The sequence below is a fragment of the Balaenoptera acutorostrata genome, chromosome 7 (genome assembly GCF_949987535.1).
Source record: "Balaenoptera acutorostrata chromosome 7, mBalAcu1.1, whole genome shotgun sequence".
In the NCBI taxonomy this organism is placed as follows: domain Eukaryota; kingdom Metazoa; phylum Chordata; class Mammalia; order Artiodactyla; family Balaenopteridae; genus Balaenoptera; species Balaenoptera acutorostrata.
This window is the reverse complement of record NC_080070.1, coordinates 80,495,419-80,517,793: the sequence shown is the minus strand read 5'-3', so window position 1 is coordinate 80,517,793 and position 22,375 is coordinate 80,495,419. Positions and strand designations below refer to the sequence as shown.

The 22,375-nt window shown below is 36.2% G+C and overlaps 1 protein-coding gene and 1 non-coding gene across 4 annotated transcripts in view; one reads left to right on the top strand and one right to left on the bottom strand.

The window, feature by feature from the left end:
* The window catches only part of SEMA3D (semaphorin 3D), a 208,961-nt gene that overhangs the window by 83,032 nt on the left and 103,554 nt on the right, over positions 1–22,375 (bottom strand). For all 3 annotated transcript variants that reach the window (XM_007170275.2, XM_057550011.1, XM_007170276.2), the window contains one exon: positions 5,541–5,603. In XM_007170275.2, coding sequence (XP_007170337.1) covers positions 5,541–5,603 — 63 coding nt within the window. The remainder of the gene's footprint in view (positions 1–5,540; positions 5,604–22,375) is intronic.
* LOC114236316 (U6 spliceosomal RNA) lies at positions 11,272–11,378 on the top strand. Its single transcript, XR_003622289.1, has one exon. It is a non-coding gene; the product is annotated as a U6 spliceosomal RNA (small nuclear RNA).

Below are 22,375 nucleotides of genomic sequence, written 5' to 3'. Positions count from 1 at the left end.
TGACACAGTTTACAAAAAAAGTCAGTTCTGCTCAAAGTTTTCTGTGGTGAAGTTGATGGAGGGCAGTTCTCTGGGAAGCCTGGAGGCAATGACAGGGCAGTGAGGGGACTAAACCGGGGACAGAGATTCTAAAAGAGACGGTCTCATTTTAAATTTTGCCTGGGGTGGACATTTCAGCCAAACACTGGAAGCAAAGCAAAAGCCTTTACAATGATTTCTCTTTTAATTTATAAAGGTTCCAAGATTTGCTTCAACAGCATGAGCAATAATTAACTTGATTTAATTCACTTAGTGACCGGCATGGCTATTAATGGTGGTGTAATTCTGTGAGGCATAAAGAAAGATAAATTCGAGAAGCAGCTGTTTTAACTTTCCCTGAAAGCTGGCTAATTTATCAGCTATTGCCCACAATGGCAAGGGTTGGGGCATGACACCAAACAATTCAATTCAGCCAGTGACGTACTCAACCTGGGAAAAGAACTGAATTTCTCCTTCCTTCCCCACTCTTCCTAGCTACTCTCCTTCCCACCTCCCCAACTCTCCACTGGAAGAAAGAGAGAGAGACAGAACTAAAAACAAGTATCAACTTTCTAATTCTCTCAAGTAAGATTATTTGTTTCAATGTTTATGTCTCGTACACATCCTTATATATATATAAATAGATATACAATTAAATAAATAAAACAAATATGAAACAATTAATACTTAGAGAAAAGACAAGTAAATATTAGTTTATATATTAACACTTAGAATTTTTGTTTCCCCCTAATACCTAGAAAAATATTAGCAAAACAGAACTACTTGTAATTCTCTAACCTTACATATAGTCCAGTTAAATCCAATACAGCTTTATATGTATTTCTGACTTATAACTGACTTATAATCACTAATTTTAATTTATTTAGGTTATATATGAAAAGACACTTATGATTAAGAATGTGGTTTGTTTCTGTGTTTAGCATATTTTGCAGAATATTGTGATCCTCAAATATTTTGTGATCATTCGCCACATGCCAATCATTGTGCTACATCTTACGTTTGTCTAGCAGACTTCTGACAGAGTTCAGTCTGCAAAGATATCTGTTTAGGTCTTACAATGTTGAAAATATTTTAATAAGTTGTCAATGCTTCAAAATAAGTATATGAAAATCCAAATATCCCATTCCTCTCTTAAAAATGAAACATCTAACAGGGGAGGATTTCTACAGAGCAAAACCAGTTGTGGTAGAAGGGCAAAGAAAAACACTTTAAAGGAAAAAAATTGAGAGATATGCCTATAAAAATCTATATATCAAGTAGGATAACTAGGAAAGAATAATTTTTACGTGAGTGGATCAGAAAGTAATAATATACGAATATAAATCCTAATTTTACAACTATATAAATATTTAGCATTTATAGTAATGAAAGAACGTCAAGCTAAAACAACAAAAATAATTTTCTTTTTATTGGCAAAAATTAAATATATTTATTTATTTCATTCATTAATGTATTAGTATTAAACATTAACTATATGTTGTATCCAACATTAGCAAGGGTATGGGGAAATATAGCCTCTTAAGAGCATGCGCTGCTGGATAAAGCATAAGAAGCATAAACTTTCTGGAGGGCCATTTTACAATGTATATAAAAGATTTTATATCCTTTGACCAGTAATTGTACTCAATAACCTAAGATGTTCACAATATTTATACATAAGGCTTTTCATGTGCAGCATCATTCACAATAGTAAAAACTGGATATCTACCAAAACTCTAACAATAGGGGATTGATGAAATAATATATAAAGGAATGCAGTGCAGCTATTAAAAGTAGTGTTATAAAAAAGGAATTTAATGACATGGGAAAATGCTCATGGCAGTCTGCGAAGTGAAAAAAAAAATGTTTTAAGGGACTATGTATACAATGATTTCATTCTGAAAAATAGTAAATAGATAAGATAGAAGAATAAACATCAAAATGTCACCAGCTATCTCTGGGTAATGTTCATGGGGGAAGAACTATTTACAGATGAATTCTATATAATTTGCAAACTTTCTACAATGAACACTTTGTTTTACTTTAGATGTTCTTAAAAAAAAAAAAAGAATTTAATCAGAAAACTTTAGAGATGGAAGACCCTTTAACCCTATGTAATGTCTCCATTGACAAGGTTGTGCGCCCCTACAGTTAAGCCTGCCCACACCCCATGCATTCTTTTGCCTGGACTGAGCAGTTTACCGCACTCTTTTATAGCAGGACCAGACATTTCTTTAGCGACTTTCTTTTGAATAATATTCGAAGCAGACACAAAATGCAACCAAATAGCTTCCTGTCACCTCTTCCCTTCCTTGGATTAAACTGGGGACTGTGCTCAAGAAAGTGGAATAGCTCTCTTTTGTTTCCTCTCCTTCTACTCCCTCCCCACGCCAATTAGCTTACTTTCATTATGGTAAATAATTCACTATTTTTCAGTTATATAATACCTTTGTGTAAAGGGACACTCTTTCCAAACACTTGTTAATTCTAAACACACTCTTGGGAAGTAGGTAAAAATTACTGGAGAGAAGGGAGGAGAGAGGGTAATGCCAAAGGCAATAAAAGATGTTAATAAAACCACACACTTGCCTCAGTTTTCTGTTGGCCAAAATCTATGTAATGCTGTAAAATGAGGATCTGCATTATGGTTATCGTGAAGAGAGAAATGATTTGAGGGATACAGTTTGCAGACCTTACACATAGAACTCAGACCTTGATGTGTAGATTATAGTGTATTATAAGAGTATAGATCGTGGGGCAAGCCTTCTGGATTCAATTCCTGGCTTCAGTATTTACTAGGTATGTAATATTGGGCAAGTCATTTAATCGTTCTGGTCTCAGTCTTCTCATCTGGAAAATGAGGAATAAAAATAAAATCTAACATACCGTATTGTTGTAAGGATTAAACGAGATTATAGGTATAAAGCTTTGAAAGCAGTTCCTGGAACATGGTAAGTGCTATAAAAATGTTAGCTATTCTTAGTAACTCTAAAATACAGTATTATTTTAAAGGGGCAAATTGAAAAGAAGGAAACAAAGACTTGCATTATACCTACATAATTCAACAGCAAACTTTACAGACTTCAGTAAAAAGAGAGAAACTTCCTAAATCTCTAATCCTAGGTTAACAGTGTACTTAAAGTACACAGTGTACTTTAAAGTGTACTTAAAGTTAGAGGTGACTACAAGCTCTCAAATACAATTGAATTGGAAAAATAGGTTCCATATACTGGGTCTTATGTACTCTCTAGGATACCACCTTCAAGAAAGTTTATCACCCTTTGTTTTAGCTTGATAAGAGGGGCAACTGAGTTACTCTATAACTGGAATTAGTGAACATACTGCAATGAGAACACTTTCACAATGAAAACTTCACTGATTGACCTTGAGTGCTTATCCCTCACCTATTCCATGGGAAAACTGACACTACTCTATTGGAGTAAATTTAAAACACCCTTTTCCTACTTGCCTCCTTATCATACACTCAATACCGATGAAACACAAAAGTGTTCACACTGTTTATGACATGCTTCTGTTATGCAACAAAGTAATTTTGAAAAATCACAACCAAAGCATCTTTCTTTCCCATGAGTTCAAAAAAGTACTGTTGCTTTTGCAGACTGGGGCACCTGCTCACAGGGCATCTGACATTGAACAGGGTGGAGAGATTAGGGACATGAAAGGAAGAATATATTCTACATTAGTTTATACTCTTTCATTTCTAGCAAAATAAATGTAAAAACTTTTTCCTGTTGCATTTGAAGCACACACTCTCTGATATATTTCAGCTAACATAAATGTGCCCCAAAAGTCACATTTAACACTAACTGAATACAGAATGAGGCATAAGCAAAAGTTTCTTTCTTTTACTTTGTTTTGATTATTTTGTTTTGCAGGACCGGCGTCGTTCAGTATCCTCGGGGGATTGGTTCCAGGACCTTGACATACATCAAAATCTGAGGATGCTCAAGTCCCTTATATAAAATGGCAAACACACAGCCTCCCATATATACTTTATCTCTAGATTACTTATAATACTTAATACAATGTAAATGCTATGTAAACAATTGTAAATACAATGTAAACACTATGTAAATAGTTGCCAGTAAGCAATAAATTCAAGTTTGCTTTTTGAACTTTCTGGAATTTTTTTTTTGGAATATTTTTGATGCACGGTTGGTTGAATTTATAGACGTAGAACCTGTGGCCAACTGTACAGTGGTTACATATAAGTAATCATTTGTGTAATATCTGTATCCCTCATTAGATTAAAAGATCCATGAGAGCTTTCATACACTATTAATGCACATATTTAGGCTCTTAATCAATATTTGTTGGATAAATGAATGAACAAATGAGTGAATAAAGTCTTCTAAGCTTCCCCTTAAATTCATTAGGCAACATACGTCGTGTTGCTTTACCTTTATCACAATAATAAAGTGAGAAGTGTTAAATCTAATTATGCTTTCATAAAACACATACTATTTGCTGTTATTAAATATGAGGGCACTGCTCAGTTTAATACTCCTGGGTTATAGTGGTTAGAGGAAACATTCCAGGATACTGCAAAGGAAGCCTCATGATGTCCATGCTTTTGCCCAAAGTTAGAACTTTTTCATCTTGAGTTACATTCAGGAAGTGATTTCTTTTGCCAAAGAAGAGCAATTCTCCCTATCATTACAGGGCAAGAAGTCAGGGCAGAACACAGAGCATCTGGCCTGAATCAGAACATTCAGATGAGAAGAGGCAGTTAGAGCCACAGCATTGCTGGAGATAAAAAAGGCAACACAATTTGGGGAAGCATGTAAGACAGCTTGGACAGTACAAAAGCAATCCAGACAAGACACCCCAAAGATGGTGAGGGCAGTTATACCTGTCAAAGGGGTTTCTCTGGTCCTTAAGGGAGCTTAAACTAGAAGTTTATACTAGGACCCCACTATTTATCCTTTATAAGTTATTTCCTATAGTTACACTTACATAAATTTTGGAGTAAATTATTTGTAGTTCTTATTCCAGAATGTTGTATTATTCATTTTCAACCAATCCTTCTTAATAGCTCTATAATGTCTATTTTGCAAGAATTCTTGTAGATGTTGTAAGTTTAATTTCACCCCAAATTAAATAAAATGTCAAGTGTGTGTTTGTAATGCTAAAACCACTGATGATTTTGTGTACATTCACAAAATACATGCATTAGATGAAAAACACACAACCCTAGAAATACAGTATTTTCTGATGGTTTATTTTTAAATATTTCAAATGTATTTCTGAGATTTTTTTGTGAAGAAAATACAGTCAGAATTAACACTTTAGAAAGGGTAGTATTTCTAAATTTCTGAGAATAATGTCAATCCTTTTGGCAAGGTAGAAACATTTTATACCATATTAATCTTTACACAGAATATTAGTGTAGTCTTAAAAATAATATACTAATGCCATTAATTCAATAAAACCCAATATAAATATTTGCTATCATATCAGCACCAGTTTAACAAAGATGTTTTTTAAAGTCTCATACTTACATTGGCATCTTTCCCAGCTAATTTACACAATTCCACCCGTTCCTTTGCAGCAGGCCAATAAATCTGTAAAACATTTCAAGGTGTGTTAGAATCTGAATATCTAAAACACCACATAATTCTAATTAGGAAAGTGAGTGTGTGAAATTAAAGAGTGGCTATCAAGACAAAAGCATGCTGTTAGATAGGATGTAGGAATTTTGAGATTTAAATATTTTCCAAAGCCACCCTAAAAAGATTATAAGAAAACACTGGGAAGAATCATCCACTTGTTAATCTTCTAATTTCTTTTTAAATGTATTTAATAATAGATAAATCATGTTGAGTAGGCCATAACTTCTTATTGTGATGTCAACGGAATTTCAGGTTAGCATTTGCTTAGGTAAGAGATTCTTTTTACCCTGTTTTTCTGTGTTTTCTCGGAGTGGTAGTGCATTATAAACACGTGCAATGAGGTGTGAGAAACAGCTCTTTGTCACAAGCATAAGTTATCACTTCAAGTCAAAGACCAGTGTGGACTTGTTGACAATATTTAACACAGATAGAGCTGAGATGCCCCTGTCATTTAGTTAAACGTTAAGTAAGACAATAAGCATTATCTTATTTCAATCTCACAATGACCCTATGAGATAGCTGTACTTACTCTCCCCATTTTCAGGTCAGAAAATTTCTTCATACAGTCATTAAACAAGTCAAGGGCCATGAAGCTGGTTTGCAACAGAGCCAAAATATGACCCAAAGTCTGCCCCTTGAACTGGGGGGTCTCAACCACTACATAATAAATATCATTTGGGCAAATGCATAAGGACAAAGGCAGAAGGCTCCTTGATTGGTCACTTTTAATCATGCTTTATCAGTCTTGAACTTATCACAAATAGTTTGTTTTGTTTTTTAACAAACTTTAGAAATTCTTCCAGGAAGTTTTTCAAAATAAGGCCCCAAACAGTTGCATTACTCCATTAGCTTACAGAAAGAAATGCTCTTTGTTAAGCTATAGACAAGAAGAAACAAGAAAGTCAAGCTCTGAGTAGCTTATATGTTCCAAGAGTTCCTGACAAACCTTTATTATGTTTCTCACCAATGTTAGCAGAAAATATTTTAATAGGTGGGGAAAAAGGAAAATATCCTGAGGGAATACACTGAAAGAGACTTGTTAAACCTGGAATGAACAAATGATTTAGAAGTCACTAATGTTTATATGATATTATCCTCATAGTGAAATTTTAGGGTTTTATGTCTCTGAATAAAGAAGAACATAGACTAGCACTTACAGTCTCTGAACAGACAAATACGATTAAATTACTGAGATTTTTAAATGAAGTAAGGTTGTTCATTTAGAGCACATTTTAACAACTACAAATTACAATCAAAGGGTGTACATAGATAGGGTCGTTGAGCGCCAACAGCAGGCTCAGGTGACCAGCTAACCTGGATGTGGTTCACAATGAAGACCCAAAGATGCTATTTATTCAGAATGGTTTAAATCACTGCAATTATACTTTCACATAATTTTGAAAAGTAGCCAGCAATAAAACATGAATGGGCTACAGCAATGAAGAGCAATATGAATGGACCTTAGCAATTCATTATTAGGTGAAAAAAATATATTCCCCAAAATGACAGACAGCATGATCTCCGTAGAACAATGTTTAAAACAACTAAGATAAAAGACACTTTTTAGGTATATATGTAGATACAATAAATATGTAAAAAGAAAAGCAACAGAGTGATGAATACAGGACTCAGAAAGATGGTTACCCAAGACTGATAAGAAGATTATACTGGCGGTAATAAACAGGTTATTTAACAGATTTTAGCTTTTGTTCTGGATGGTGCATTTTCAAGTGTTTACTACATAACTAAGAACAACTAAGTAATGTAAGTTAGTAAATAAATCAAAATGGGCCATGCATAGGCCAACTGACATTAGTCGGTCATCGACCTGGAATCATGAAGTCCTAAATAAATGAATATATGAATAGCAAAAATAAAACACTGTAGCTGTCAGGAAATTTGACAGTTTCTTCACATTATTTTTTATTGTTTGTTTTTGTTTTTAATCACTGGTAGCAAAAATACTGAATTGAGTGTTCTTTTTTGCCCCTTTAAAAATAACATCCTGGGGGCTTCCCTGGTGGCGCAGTGGTTGAGAATCTGCCTGCCAATGCAGGAGACACGGGTTCGAGCCCTGGTCTGGGAAGATCCCACATGCCGCGGAGCAACTAGGCCCATGAGCCACAACTACTGAGCCTGCGCGTCTGGAGCCTGTGCTCCGCAACAAGAGAGGCCGCGATAGTGAGAGGCCTGAGCACCGCGATGAAGAGTGGCCCCCGCTTGCTGCAACTGGAGAAAGCCCTCGCACAGAAACGAAGACCCAGATCAGCCAAAAATAAATAAATTAAAAAAAAAAAAAATAACATCCTGAATTTATGAAAACTTTGCTTCATATTTGAACTTATGAACTCAAGGTATCCTCTCACTTTTTTCTTGCTGATTCTTTTTTTATTATTTTTAATTGTGATAAAATATCCATAACATAAAATGTACCATCTTAGCCATTACAGTATTATTAAGTATATTCATTTTGTGCAACCAATCTCAAGAATTCTTTCATCTTGCAAAACTGCAACTCTGTACTTGCTGATTCTTGAATATTACAGTGATTTTACAAAGGATAACTCTGTATCATTGGAATGAAAATAAATGGTACACAGAAAGCATGTCCATGATGTGTCAACTGGTTTAATCACTAGTTCATTTTATTTGGTCTCTAGTCTAGATTAATATTTCTTTGAATCCTTTCAGTATGTCAGATCTTGTTCTTTTCTGTTTTATACGATGGTCAGATATAGTCACATTTCAGAAATAAATTTAGAATAAATATTTGTAGATTTGTTCAGACCTGAATATTTTATTGGTATTAGTACTATACAAAAAAAGAAAGAAAAGGAAATACAGGACTCTTTCACATGAAGTGTGACTTAAAAAGGAAAAAGAACATCACTGGGTTCTATTCTTTTACCTCTAACCAGTGTATTGGGTGATGGAGTTGAAGTAAATTATGAGACAAATGATGTTTCTAAAATTAATTTTGAATGTATTTATAGGAGCTTCAAAACGGAGGGAGTTATTTAAAGATTGACAAAATGTGGAAGCAACCTTCTTTATCATTTTTGAAACCTAAATGGAAGTTCCAAGGTTAGCACAGAGTAGTTTCTGTTCATTAACCATTTGTTCATTAGACACATAATTATGAAGGGGCTTCTGTATACCTGGCAAGGTGTGGCACTGAGGTGCTAAGACGTGAGTCAGGAAGACAGTTCTGTAAACAGATAGGGTAAGTGCATTTCCACAGGAGATGTAAACACTATAAGAGCAAAGAGGATGGAACCACTATGCTCAGGGAGCCCTAAGGAGCACTGAGTGGGAAACGAAGTCCCTACCAGTCCTGACTTCTGAGCCATTGTTTTAAATTACTTGCTTTTAATAGTTTCAACTCTAATGTAACAGTTTAGCTTAGTTTAATAGTTTCAACTCTAGTTTTGTCTTAAAGACTTGATACTAAAATAGTAATTGCAGATTCTTTTTTCTCTTTGCAAAGGGATACAAATTTCTAATAGATGTTTTAATGGTTTTGTTGTACATTTTCAGTTATTAATTTTAAGTCATACAACTGTAAATTGAATTGTGTCATGCTAGTAAATGAAGCCATAAAACTGAAAGGACAAGCTTCCAACAATTGGGTTTTTGATTAGTGGGTAAATGTTATACAAAGATATTCAAGCACTGAGAATTTGTTGGACTCCAAAAACCAATTTAAATATATCTTCTAATGTCTGTTTACAAAGCAGATTTTTTCCCCCAAAATGTTATCTCACTTTTCATCATTCACCTTCAATCCCATAAAGTCTAAAACCTGTTAAAAACAGAAATTATCCTTGGATCATTATTGTTACAGCACAGGAATCCTAAGATAGTATCACAACAACAATTTTACTTCTTAAGGAAACATTTAAGCCTTAAAAATAAAGTTATTGAGGTCATATACTGGCTTATTTTGACACAGTGCTGTCAAGAATTTAGGAATCACAAATAGAATTATAATAATAACAATGTGGGAGATATCTGATTGTCTTCCAGACTGTAAACATTTACTTAAAAGGAAAAAAAAAATCATTCTAGTTGTGCCAATATTTAAAAGCTATCATTTTAATTATGATTTATGGTGAGATTTTCTTTTACTTGCCCATTCTAGTCATTAGAATAAGGGTTTTTTAAAAAAAATATTCCTTTTGATCCCTTTTGGTAAACAATATAAAGAGATAAAATTTCACATAACTCAATCTAAAAATAAAGCAAAACAAAAAAAGACCAAGATTTCCACACACTCTTATACTTACATAGGATTGGCAGAAATATGTTCATCAAGTAACTTATTTGTTTTTCAATAATCTTTTGAAGTGACATACATAATGTGACATATATATCTCTATCTCTATCTATCTGTATAAAAGCATTCCACCACTTCCATATATTTCTAGTCAAACCGTGTGTACGTGTGTAGATGGATACAGAGGGGGAAAAGAGTAAGAAACAAAGAGAGATAGACAGATACATAGAGGGAGAGAGAGATGTCAGCTCTGATTGGGTATAGAGTACTTCATATATAGTATCAAGTTTCAGCATCATTTACACAAAAGCCCAAGAGGTACCTGAGATCTTGAAATTATTTCAGTAGCCCAGGTAGTACACTTTGAGATTGGCTCACTCTCAGACAGAAATCACACCCCACACTTAAAAATACAAAGTCCACAATATCTATAAAAGGCCCTCTTGATCATTAATTAGGTAATGGGAAAGTTTTGAGGTAGTGATTATTACTACTCTCTTTGCTTGTTGAATTTGTTAAAAGTAAGATGACATACACATTTTCTTGCACTTTGGTGCTTTGAACACACAGCATCATGCCATATTAAAAGTTCCATTAAGCAAGACAAGCAAAACACATACCACTATTTCTAAAAGTTGATGCAGCTGTATTACTCCTTTAGAAAGTTACCCACAGACATTTTTCTTTCACTTATCAAAGAGAGGCATACCAGAAGCAGAGGTGCTACTTGCATAATTGCCATATTTTAATTGTCCTGAAATATTCCCACAGAATGCTAGTTCTTAACATTGTATGATGTACCAGATACAGCTTTTAAGCTATCATTTTGGTGGGAGTAGTCTTCAGGACCTTGGAGCCTAGACATCAAGGATCTCAAATATGTACAAAGCTGCTCTCTCCACCCACATGTAGCACAGACATCAGAAATCAAACAGATCCTTTCTGTGGATCCTGATAAGCCCAAGAATTTCTCTCAACATAGTTATCTACTGTGTAACCACTAATTGATCCACTACAAAATAATTAGGGGCTGCAAATTGGTTTTAATTTGAGTGCTAATCTTAGAGATCAAGTTTGTAACAGAAAACTACATGGGAAAGAAGAGAAGTAAATAAGTTTACAAAATGTCTCCACTTGAAGATGATAATTTATGGGTTAAAGTTTTAAAACAAGTATGTCTGATAAGTCAGTTTCCATATTCAGTAATTTACTGACCTAACCATGTTAGTATGTTTATGTTGTTTTCATAGTATTTCATAATTGAAATTGATCATTTCCAAAAAATTAATTTTTGCCTGTTACACTTGGAAGGATCAAATACTAACCTCTAATAATATATATGTAGTGCTCACTTTGGCAGCACCTATACTAAAATTGGAATGACATAGAGAAGATCAGCCTGGCCCCTGCACAAGGATGACATGCAAATTCATGAAGGGTTACATATTTTAAAAAAAAGAATGAGTAAAAATATGTACGTATCTGTTTCCTTCAGTTATAGAATGTAGATTACTAGTATGAAAAGAGATCATTCTGATGAAATAAACATTGTCTTCACTGTCACTTTGCATATGCTTATATGCTATAAAGTTAAATTTTAAGCACATTTTTCAAAAGAGATTTAATATTAATTTCCTTATGAAACGATAGCAGGAGCTGTATGCATTTAAAAATACAACCTATGATCTAGTTATCTTATGTCGATTTTATTTGCTTATCTCTATTTTGCTTATCCAAAATCCAAAATGGTTTGTTTTTTGAAGCCTATTTACTTCACTTTGAAGACAAATAGGCAGGAGGAGCTCACAGTAAAATGCTGCAATGTCTCTAACAATTACTGTTTCATTTATAAGTTATATAATTCATTAACAGTTATCATTTCATAACGTGAAATGTAAGGCACTTTATTTTTAATTATTTAATCTTAGGCAAGTTACAGAAACATTCAAATAATGATAAGGCCTTATAACAACATCCTAAGGAAATTCTAATTATATCTGCTCTTTGTTTCATCTTTGCAAAAGCAATTTAATTGACTCAAGTTAGCAAGTGCAAGGTCAGTCAAATGCCCTTTGGCCTAATTCAGAGATGCCAAGACAACTGAATGGAATACACAAGAGGAAGTTACAACTTGTTCATAAAACCTAAGTAAAGACAAAAAACTCACAGCCTTAAAAATGCAAGTGGCTATCTCTGTCAACAAACAGGATTCAAGTTTTTGACTGGTTGCAAAAAGGTTGGGAAAATACTGCTCTAAATGCCATATGATACAAGGATTTGAACAACAAAGGGAGCAGTGACTACTCCAGAGTGTCAGCTCCAAGGACAGAGAGAGGTAGGAGATCTGAGCTCAAAGACCGAAGTACTGGGAAAAAAGGACAGGAGAGCCAGCGGTAAAGCGCGTAAAACTAAAAGCGGCTGGGGTAGAGAGTGCTACAGAAGGGAAGTTTCAATTCTCAAGGTTTGCGTCTAATCGCCCACATAGCTTCGTTCATGAAGTCTTGGGTGAGAACTGTCTCTCCCTTTCCTGTTTTAGGACTCAGCCCAAAGCCTCTTTGACATTTAGCTTTCTTCCGTCAACCAGCTCCGAATTCCAGTACACTCGCGTCTACCACATCCATCTGCCCCCTTCTTTTTGCAAGTAGATTTAGTTTGGGACCTTTTCCTGGCATAAAGAGCAATGAACTGCAGTGGAATTGGAAGATGTGGGTTCGAGTCTCTGCTGCACCGCTTGTTAGCAGCGAATGCTGCACTGCCAAATATCATCTTAGCATTATCCGCAGAACGAGCTTGTTCTACCTGGAATGGCAGGAGCTCAATAAATAAACTGCATGAAAATGAGAGAAATGCTACTGTATCATACAAATTAAAAGGAAATTTAAGAAATCCACAAATGGGTTGGTGATTTTGAACTTGTGGTGCAATTACACTTGTGGATAGATTTCAAAATTTTGTGAGGAATACAAGTCACAGTCTCCCTTCTCTTCTTACAGGAAGTATATGACTCATTAAAGTTGAGTGGCCACTGATACTAACTGACAAGGGACATTGTGTTTTCTTCCTACCCTCTTTAGCACCTGGCACAGCCCACATACATAAAAAGTACTCGGAAATTATTGAAAAGTGATCTGCAAAGTTTCCTTTAAAACTGGAGACAGAGAAAGAGTCCTTGTCGAGTTCCGGCAGAAGTCTGAGCAGTCTGACAACATCCTGACAGCCCATTACAGTGACCAGATGGGACCTGCACATCAGCACCCGGGTGGGGGAGCCCGCCCGTCCATGAACGAGGCAATTGTTTCACCTCTGTGATTACCAGACAGCATGTGCTCCGCAGGCAATAGGAGCAGATTAATCACCGCGAAACTAAGCAGGGTGCCTTATACCAAAACTTAATTTATTGGGGAGTCCACAGGGTTTCCAAGGGTTTATATTTTCTTTATTTCAAGTATTAACTAAGAATAAAGAGTGGTAATTTTCTTTTATCAATAACTTGATTTCAAATGAGAAGTTATTTATTCTCAGTCTTTTCGCCTAAATAATAGACTTCCAGGGTCACACGTTAGATGAGAACGTCTTATGCAGCCATGAAATGAGTTAATGAACTAGAGTCAGAAGGTCATTCCGATTTATAAAAGCATTTCTGCTTATACTCAATATAAAGCAAGCAAGTACAGGATCCCTGTGTATGAAAACCCTCTTGTTTTAGACTTCCATAAGGAAAGGGAAATAACAAAGTCCTTTTCATGCTACACAAAAAAAGGGTGTTTAAATATGCCACTGAAAATTATTATAGTTAAAATTATAAACTCATTTCGATTAGTGATTTTTCTAATAACAGTGATTAAAATAGGAGAATATTTTGATGAATTTCAAGTAAACTGACTAATTTTTATAATTACGTACCTCATTTTCATGTTAAATAAGGAGAAAAATAATACGAAATTACATTACAATTGCTGGGAAGAAGAAAAAAAAAACATTAATAGAGTCATTCCATGTTTATAAATGTGACAATGTGCTCAAAAAGAAAGTCAATCTTCTTAAGAGTGTCTGAGTTCTAGCTTTTAAGTGTTTTAAGTTTACCAATGTTTCCTTTTAAATAGTTCTGATTGTTTTTTGGTTAATAAACAAAATAAAGTTCTTAAATGTGGGGACCTAAATTTTATTAGCAAGGTGAAATGAAATTGTCTTAAGTTATTCCATAAAAATATGGAGTTCTCTTTTAGGTAGGTTATAAATTTATATTGCTTTGATACATTGCTTTCTCATTTTAAAACCCATAGGAAAACTTCCTTGTTTTCTGCCAGAAACATATTTAGTGCTTTTTATCTTAAAAACAAATGTCAATTACATTAAACATAAAAATTTTAAGTATGAAACTGCTTTTGCCTTCAACACTGTAAATTTAGCTAATAGGTTTTTGTTGGGGCCCGGTTAATGATCTTCACCTTTGTTTAGCTAACATGGCAATTCTTTGAACATTTTATGTAAAACATTTAATTTTGACACATATCAGTTTCAAGAGAAAATATTTTTAATTAAAAAGAAAAACGATAATTAAGTATTGTCTCAAAATGAAAGTAAACTATTTGAAGACTAACTGTTAGATTATTTTTAAATGGATCATTGCATGTCTTACACTCTCGTTTATTAGATTCTCGGTTATGGCTTAGCTTTGCTAGAACCCAACAGAAATACTATTGAAAAACATGGGAAACAAGATGTAAAACAGCAAATGTTTTGAATAAGGCTATTAATATCCAAAATGCAAATAATACTAATAAGGATACTGACATTCCCCATTTGGTTACTCCTATGATTCTAGAGTGTATACATCAGGAATGATATACAATGAGCTTGCCTGTTATATTTGGAGGTAAAGCAACATTCTTTTGAGAGCTCATTTTATGGCTTAGATATTAGAGCAAGATGTTAAAAAAAGAAATTTTAGCTGAGAAAAAATTTAAAATGAGATGCTAGCTGAGGATGCAAAAATCTTCAAAGTTGGTGGTCAAGAATCATTTAGATGATTTCACCTATGTTTAAGCTATACAATAGTTGGACACTGGAACTTACAAAGTTTTTTCCTTTCCCTTGAAAAGGATATTTTGTCTGAGACAGTTGTGTCATGTGCCTTACAAGCCCCAGGGTAAGAAGCAGGTGCCAGGGAAGGGGCTTTGATGGGACCTCAAGAAGCACTTACTGTTGAACATGCCATTTGTGGGACATTGTGGACAAATGTCTAAAGTGTGAGAGACTGACAGGTTTCAGTGGACACAGAGGCCAGGCTCAGTGGCTATACTGATATCACCCTGAACTTCTAGAGTGTGTCCAGGAAAATACACAAGACAGCTTCCTATGGAACAGATGGGAGACATGGTCACGCAAAAATGCGATGGCATGAGGTCACCTGAGGTCCTGTTCAAGAAGGGTGAGTGAAAAGACTTCAGAAGTTAACACCTGGTGGAACTGCAACCTGTCTCAGATAAAGAATGAGGACACACCAGTCAGAGGAGAAATGCAGCCATGCTTATCCAGAAAATTGCAAGGGAAAGAACTCCAGAAAGAGGAAATTCCAGAAACTCACAGAGGGGCCAATGAAAGAAAAGTCACCCTTCTTTAAACGTCGGACAAGACCAGAAAGTTGAGAAGTGAGGTCCCTCTGACAATGGCAAAAGACATTTTCCTGAACCCCTCTCCTCTTCTCTTCTCCTGATACGACACCATAGGGTCAGACTCTGACTGTAACAGCTTAGAGAAGAAGAGGAGCGCAGTCAGGGTCAGGAGAGAAGAAGCCTCTGAACGTCTCCCTACTCAGGAACCCGCCCTCCCTCCCATGGTGTGCCCAAATGGGGACAGGTAGAGCGAGGGAAGGTTCAATTTTAAATGAGGTTGGACACTCTGTTACATTAGACTGGACCTTTTAATTGCTGGGAAACAACTGTCTGTACTCTCTAAGAGTGACCTTGAAAGCCATGGGGTCTGCTGGAGTCATCAAACAGGTCCAGGGAGAAGACCCAGTCCCACAGAGCAGATTGAAAGGGACTGTGGGAGGTAAAATAAAGTTGTTTATTATTATACTCCATGAGTTGACATAACGGTTGCTGCTGGATTAGTAGGTAAAATAAATAACAACTGTAGTCTCAGTATAAGTTTATTTCTCATTGGTCTACTCATCTGCATCTATAACCCACCTGAAAAACGATAGAAGACAAAAGAAAGAAAACCAAGAAACAAATGCTTCATTAATAGATACAAAAGCAGTACTTAGCTTAATAAATCATTCCCTTTGTGACCCGTTTGCTTACATCCTGGTTTAGAGACTCACTCCACCTAAGCATGGTTTGAACTGCTTCCAAAATGAGTAACATTTTCACATGGAAGGATCCCAACAATTCATTAACTCAAGAAGCCAACTAAGTAGCATAACCAGAGATGATTGGACTTTTTTTTTTTTACTGTCAATCATGACTCCATTAAAAAAAAGAGAGAGGAGGAGAGAGGGAGAGATTTTCAGCTTGTATATATTACTCCTAAAGTTTACATAGAGAGGGCTCTGGATTTTACATGAATTATTGCTAGGACTACTTAAGGCCAGCTGAGGTGGAGAATGTTCACTTGTAGTCAGTGACAGATGCCATGTAGTTCAGGATAATTTGTTTAGAAACCATAGGTCCTTAAACCATATTGTACAAGTGTCAAACACTTTCATTATTATGATGTCTACACTGAACAGGTTTCTCATGCATCACTTATAAATTAATGATAAATGGATATAAATGTCTACAGTTGACCACATTTTTCAAGAACTATTAAAATTCCTCTGACTCTAGAGATGGGGTAGGTTAAGGGCAGGGAAACCTAGTTTCTTTAACTTGAACTATGAGAAATTTACACATGGAGGGGAGAAATGACTCTTCTACTCTGTTTCTCCAACATGTTTTCCCCCATCCTAGCTGGACAAGGAAATAATAAACCTTATGGTCCAAATCCAAATACAAACTATTTAATTAAATTGTTAACAATAATTTACATTTACTCATCCATTTTGGACTAATTCAAATCCCATGCACAACATGTGATCTTTTTTCCCCCTCCCTGAATTCCTACTATGTGATCTGTCTCATTATTTTGGACATTTAAAAATTTTCTGACTTGTCTTATTTTAACTGTGTTATGTCTTATCTTCCTACGTAGGGCATAAGCAATGACAAGACCTGAGTTTTATATTCTGTTAGACGTTCTTAGCACCAAGAGTAGATACTCAAATTTTTCTATGAAAAAAATAAACAAACAAAAAACCCTGACTAAAGTAGGACAAAATAAAGAAAATTATTCAAAGTTCAGTTACTAAAAAGTATTCCAAGTTTTACTTCTACAAACACATACAACAAGTTTCAATCCCAGAGACTGACAAAACCAAATCAAAGCAGCATTATTTTAGACATAATTCTGCTAGAAAATACTTTCAACGATGCTTAAGTCATATTTAGTTATTTGATTTTTTAAAAATATGTTCTCTGTACATTAAATATTTAGTGGATAATGCTAAAAACTAGTACTACAGAATAATGATGTAGTCTTTAATTCTCTGAGTTAAGTTGTAATGTATTCCCTCCTGACGATGTCACCCTCAACAACAATTAACAATACTGAAGGGAGAAAACTGACAGAGTATCAGCAAATGTGAAGAAATCTGCAGCAGATTAGATTTTACAAAGCTTAAATACAAAGATTAAATAAAGAATCATAGAGAAGTTTTATAGAGGCAAATGAACTCTTACATAAGCAAGAGAAGTATTTGTACATGTTAGCAGATTTTTCAATCTTTACAATGCAGTGTGGAGAAAAATTATTTCAAGGATTTTTACTTGCAGTGAATACTTTCCAAGATATCTCCTGAAAGAAAAATAAATCCTTCCAGATAATTTCCTTGTAGAACTAGCTAATCTTTATAATTTTCTCTGAAGAGAAAATATACACTCTTCTTTTTGATTGTCTGAGAAGACTTTTATGTTTGCCTCAGGAAATCTACGTTAATTAGAAAAAAAAGTCCCCTAAGCAAATTATTTTTTTCAGAGAACTTGTTTTCTACTCCCTCTCTTTAAGTGTAGTGATCAACGTGATTGATTCCTGAACACTTCTTCCACCTAAAGCAGTTGATTGATACAAGCAAATCACAGCTTCCCCAGCACTCTTTCAAGTAAGTATAAGAATTGGAATTGACATGTTTCTGGCCAATGAGATGTGAGGGAGAGTTCTTTAAAAGGTTTCCTTGCTCCTAAGGATAAGACATAGTGAGTAATGGTCTTTTATTACTTTACATTTCCTTGTCTGGATGTGACCCATGAAACTGTTATAGCCACTTTGCTACCAACCTAAGGATAATGCCAACACCAACAATGGCAGACAGAAGAGACAGAAAGAACTGGATCATTTACAACAATGTTAAGTAGATGATATTACCATTTACATAGCCACTCAAACTCTGTACATTATTCTTATTCTATAATATAACAAATTTCCTTATTTTTTACCAGCCCAAGTAAGATGTCTTTTAAGCTGACAGCACACTAATTGATTAAAGAGTAGTATATTGGTCACACACTCAAGAGAGGAAAAGATAACAAAATTACCAACTCAAAAAACAAAATGAACATTATTTAGTATCCTTTATGTGTAAGACACTGTACTATGTACTAAAGGAGAATCAGAAATGCAGAAAAAATAGTTCCCCTATTCAAGGAGTATATAATTAAGAGGGTCATATATTTACACAAATGGATAATAATAGTTCTATCAGATAGGACATCTGACACTGGTATAAATATATAAAATGCTCTAGCAAACACAAAGAAGAGTTATGTCTCCTGAGGATAAGGAAGCCTTGGGGAGCAAGAGGCGGTAAAAGAGGAGTATTAGGTAAGTGCCTTCAAAAACAAAGAGTGAGATGAGCAAGAAAGTGAATGTCAATTTCAAAGAGTTGTAGCAAAAGCACAAAACTTGAAAGTTATTCATTTTGTAACATGGCAGTTAGAGTAAAAGAAAGAGAGAAAGAGGAAAGCAGAAAGTAAAGTACTAGTGAGGGAACGAGGAAGAGTGGATAAAAATGAGACTGGAAACAGAGCAGAAATGGGTGGGAAGGGCCTTAGAAGTCAATAGACTGGAAACAGAGCAGAAATGGGTGGGAAGGGCCTTGAAGTTTATTCAAGTTCCTTGGAAATCAAGAACTCCCAGAAGCATGTAAACAGGGAAGAAATATGATCAGATTTTTGTTTTTTAAGAGATAATACGATGGTCATGGTGAATGGATGAGATGGGGAGAAAATGGAGATTCTCTTTCACAAGATAAACCCAGATGAATAACGGTATTATCACTTATACTAGAGAAAAATATTGAAGCGCTTGCCACCTTCTCAGCGTGGCCTATCGGCTGAGGCTTTTGTTGGTACTGCGTCACAGCTTGGTTCTCCCCTTGTCTAATGCTACTTCCTTAGTGATGCCCTCACAAGTGTTGATCCCAAGAACACTCCCTTACAAATATCCTATAAGCTAATCTTCATATCATAGTTGGCCTCTGGGGGAACTCAACCTACAACAAAACTGTTGGGAGTGGTTAAATACAGTTCCAGATCTTTGTCCTTGGAATGGGATCACTTATGTCTGGATCTGATTACTCCATTTTGACCTAGTGTTGGGGGAAGGGAATGTTGAATCAATGTGCATTATCTGTCCCAAACCTGTCCCAGAGAGGAATCCACAGGGTACCTGAACTAAAGAGAGGCCTTAGGGAGCAACTCTAGAAAAAGCCTACTTAAATACTGAGGCATCACATCCCTGGTGATGCTTATACTTGCCCTTAGGTCTATTAAGTCCCTGTAGAAATAATTTTTTAAAAAAGATCAGAATCTTATCTCTCTTACCAAAATGTCAGAGAGTTAAAAAAGAAATTCAGTCTACTTAATCTTTACTTTCTAGATGGAAGAAATGCCCTGAAAGGTCTAATTTTGACTTTCTCCCTCTACAGCCATTTACTCATCAAAGTTTATTGATCATATACCTGCCCCATTCATTGCAGGCGATTCAAAATCTAGTCTGAAAAGAGTAAAGATAATAACAAGGATATTATTAAATATTTACTATGAAATTACTTTTGTAAACGATTTTGCTATTACTTCTGGTGATTCCATTCTAAAGGCTTGTGACAATTATGAAATGACAATGGCTATTTTTCAATAGGCACTTCAAATAAACATATATCCTAAATTTTGATACTTCAAATACTCTCTACAGAATTTTTTTTTAATTTCCCAGAGGAAAAAATTCCCAACCAGTCACTCATAACTCAATTATGTGTTGTAGATTGCTTTAACTCTAAAGAATACAACGGACATCCTTCAGCCCCAGAGTCCCAACATGTGTGGTTTCTTCCACAGAGGAGTCTGGATTTTTGTGGAGGGGCACTGAGCCAACGCAAACCACGTAGGTCTAAACACTGCTAAACTACTACATCTTGACACTTACTTGCTACTGTGGAGTAAGTACCTTTTAGCACTGGTGTGATTTATATCAAGTTTAAAGGTGGATACCTACATAAACATAAATTCTTACCTTTACATGCATAATCCCTTTATGAATGGTTCATTTTACAAAGATAAAGAAAAATCAGTTAGGCAGAAAATCTCTAGTACAGACCCTAATTTTATCATGTGTTCAAATGACCATCTATTTCAATAACATCATATGGGAAAGCAATATTTCACAAACATTTATTTTATTAAATATTAGCACATTTCAAGCATGGAATATGGCCAAAGAGAGATTTGCTTAAAATAGCCACAGAAGGAAGTTAGCTATCAGAATTTATTTTAAGCAATGATCTAATACACTCAGTTCAGATAAATGGACTTTTTCTTCCAATCCCTGAAGGCAGAGAACAGCACAAGAACAAATTCCCTTAAAAGTATGAATTGATTTTTGCTATTTTCTAAGACTGAGACATATTTGGAAAAATGCTTTGTTAGCTATGTAGTGTCTTTTAAAGCAAAACTTCAAAGTTGAATAGGATTTTCTTTGGCCTCTTTCATAAAAAGAGTCATCCCCTACTAAGATATTTACTGATGATTAAGACATTAGTTGATACCATCTATAGGCTCTACTAGGAGTATGAGTACTTCAAAAAAAATTCCTAAGGAAAAAATACACCCTTAAGAATAAATGGGGAGGAGCTTCAAGATGGCAGAAGAGTAAGACACGGAGATCACCTTCCTCCCCACAGATACATCAGAAATACATCTACACGTGGAACTGCTCCTATAGAACACCTACTGAACGCTGGCAGAAGACCTCAGACCTCCCAAAAGGCAAGAAACTCCCCACGTACCTGGGTAGGGCAAAAGAAAAAAGAAAAAACAGCGACAAAAGAATAGGGATGGGACCTGCACCTCTGGGAGGGAGCTGTGAAGGAGGAAAGGTTTCCACACACTAGGAAGCCCCTTCACTGGGGAAACGGGGGGGTGGCGGGAGGGCAGCTTTGGAGCCATGGAGGAGAGTGCAGCCACAGGGGTGCGGAGGGCAAAGCGGAGAGACTCCCGCACAAAGGAGCGGTGCCGACCAGCACTCACCAGCCCGAGAGGCTTGTCTGCTCACCCGCTGGGGCGGGCGGGGGCTGGGAGCTGAGGCTCGGGCTTTGGAGGTCGGATCCCAGGGAGAGGACTGGGGTTGGCGGCGTGAACACAGCCTGAAGGGGGCTAGTGCGCCACGGCTAGCTGGGAGGGAGTCCGGGAAAAAGTATGGACCTGCTAAAGAGGCAAGAGACTTTTTCTTGCCTCTTTGTTTCCTGGTGCACGAGGAGAGGGGATTCAGAGCGCCGCTTAAAGGAACTCCAGAGACGGGCGCGAGCCGCGGCTATCAGCGCGGACCCCAGAGACGGGCATGAGATGTTAAGGCTGCTTCTGCAGCCACCAAGAAGCCTGTGTGCAAGCACAGGTCACTCTCCACACCTCCCCTCCGGGGAGCCTGTGCAGCCCGCCACTGCCAGGGTCCCGTGATCCAGGGAAAACTTCCCCAGGAGAACGCACGTTGCGCCTCAGGCTGGTGCAATGTCACGCTGGCCTCTGCCGCTGCAGGCTCGCCCCGCATCCGTACCCTCCCTCCCCCCGGCCTGAGTGAGCCAGAGCCCGCAAATCAGCTGATCCTTTAACCCCGTCCTGTCTGAGTGAAGAACAGACGCCCACAGGTGACCTACACGCAAAGGCGGGTCCAAATCCAAAGATGAACCCCAGGAGCTGTGTGAACAAAGAAGAGAAAGAGAAATCTCTCCCAGCAGCCTCAGGAGCAGCAAATTAAATCTCCACAATCAACTTGATGTACCTGCATCTGTGGAAGACCTGAAGAGACAACGAGTCATCCCAAATTGAGGAGGTGGACTTTGGGAGCAAAGATATAT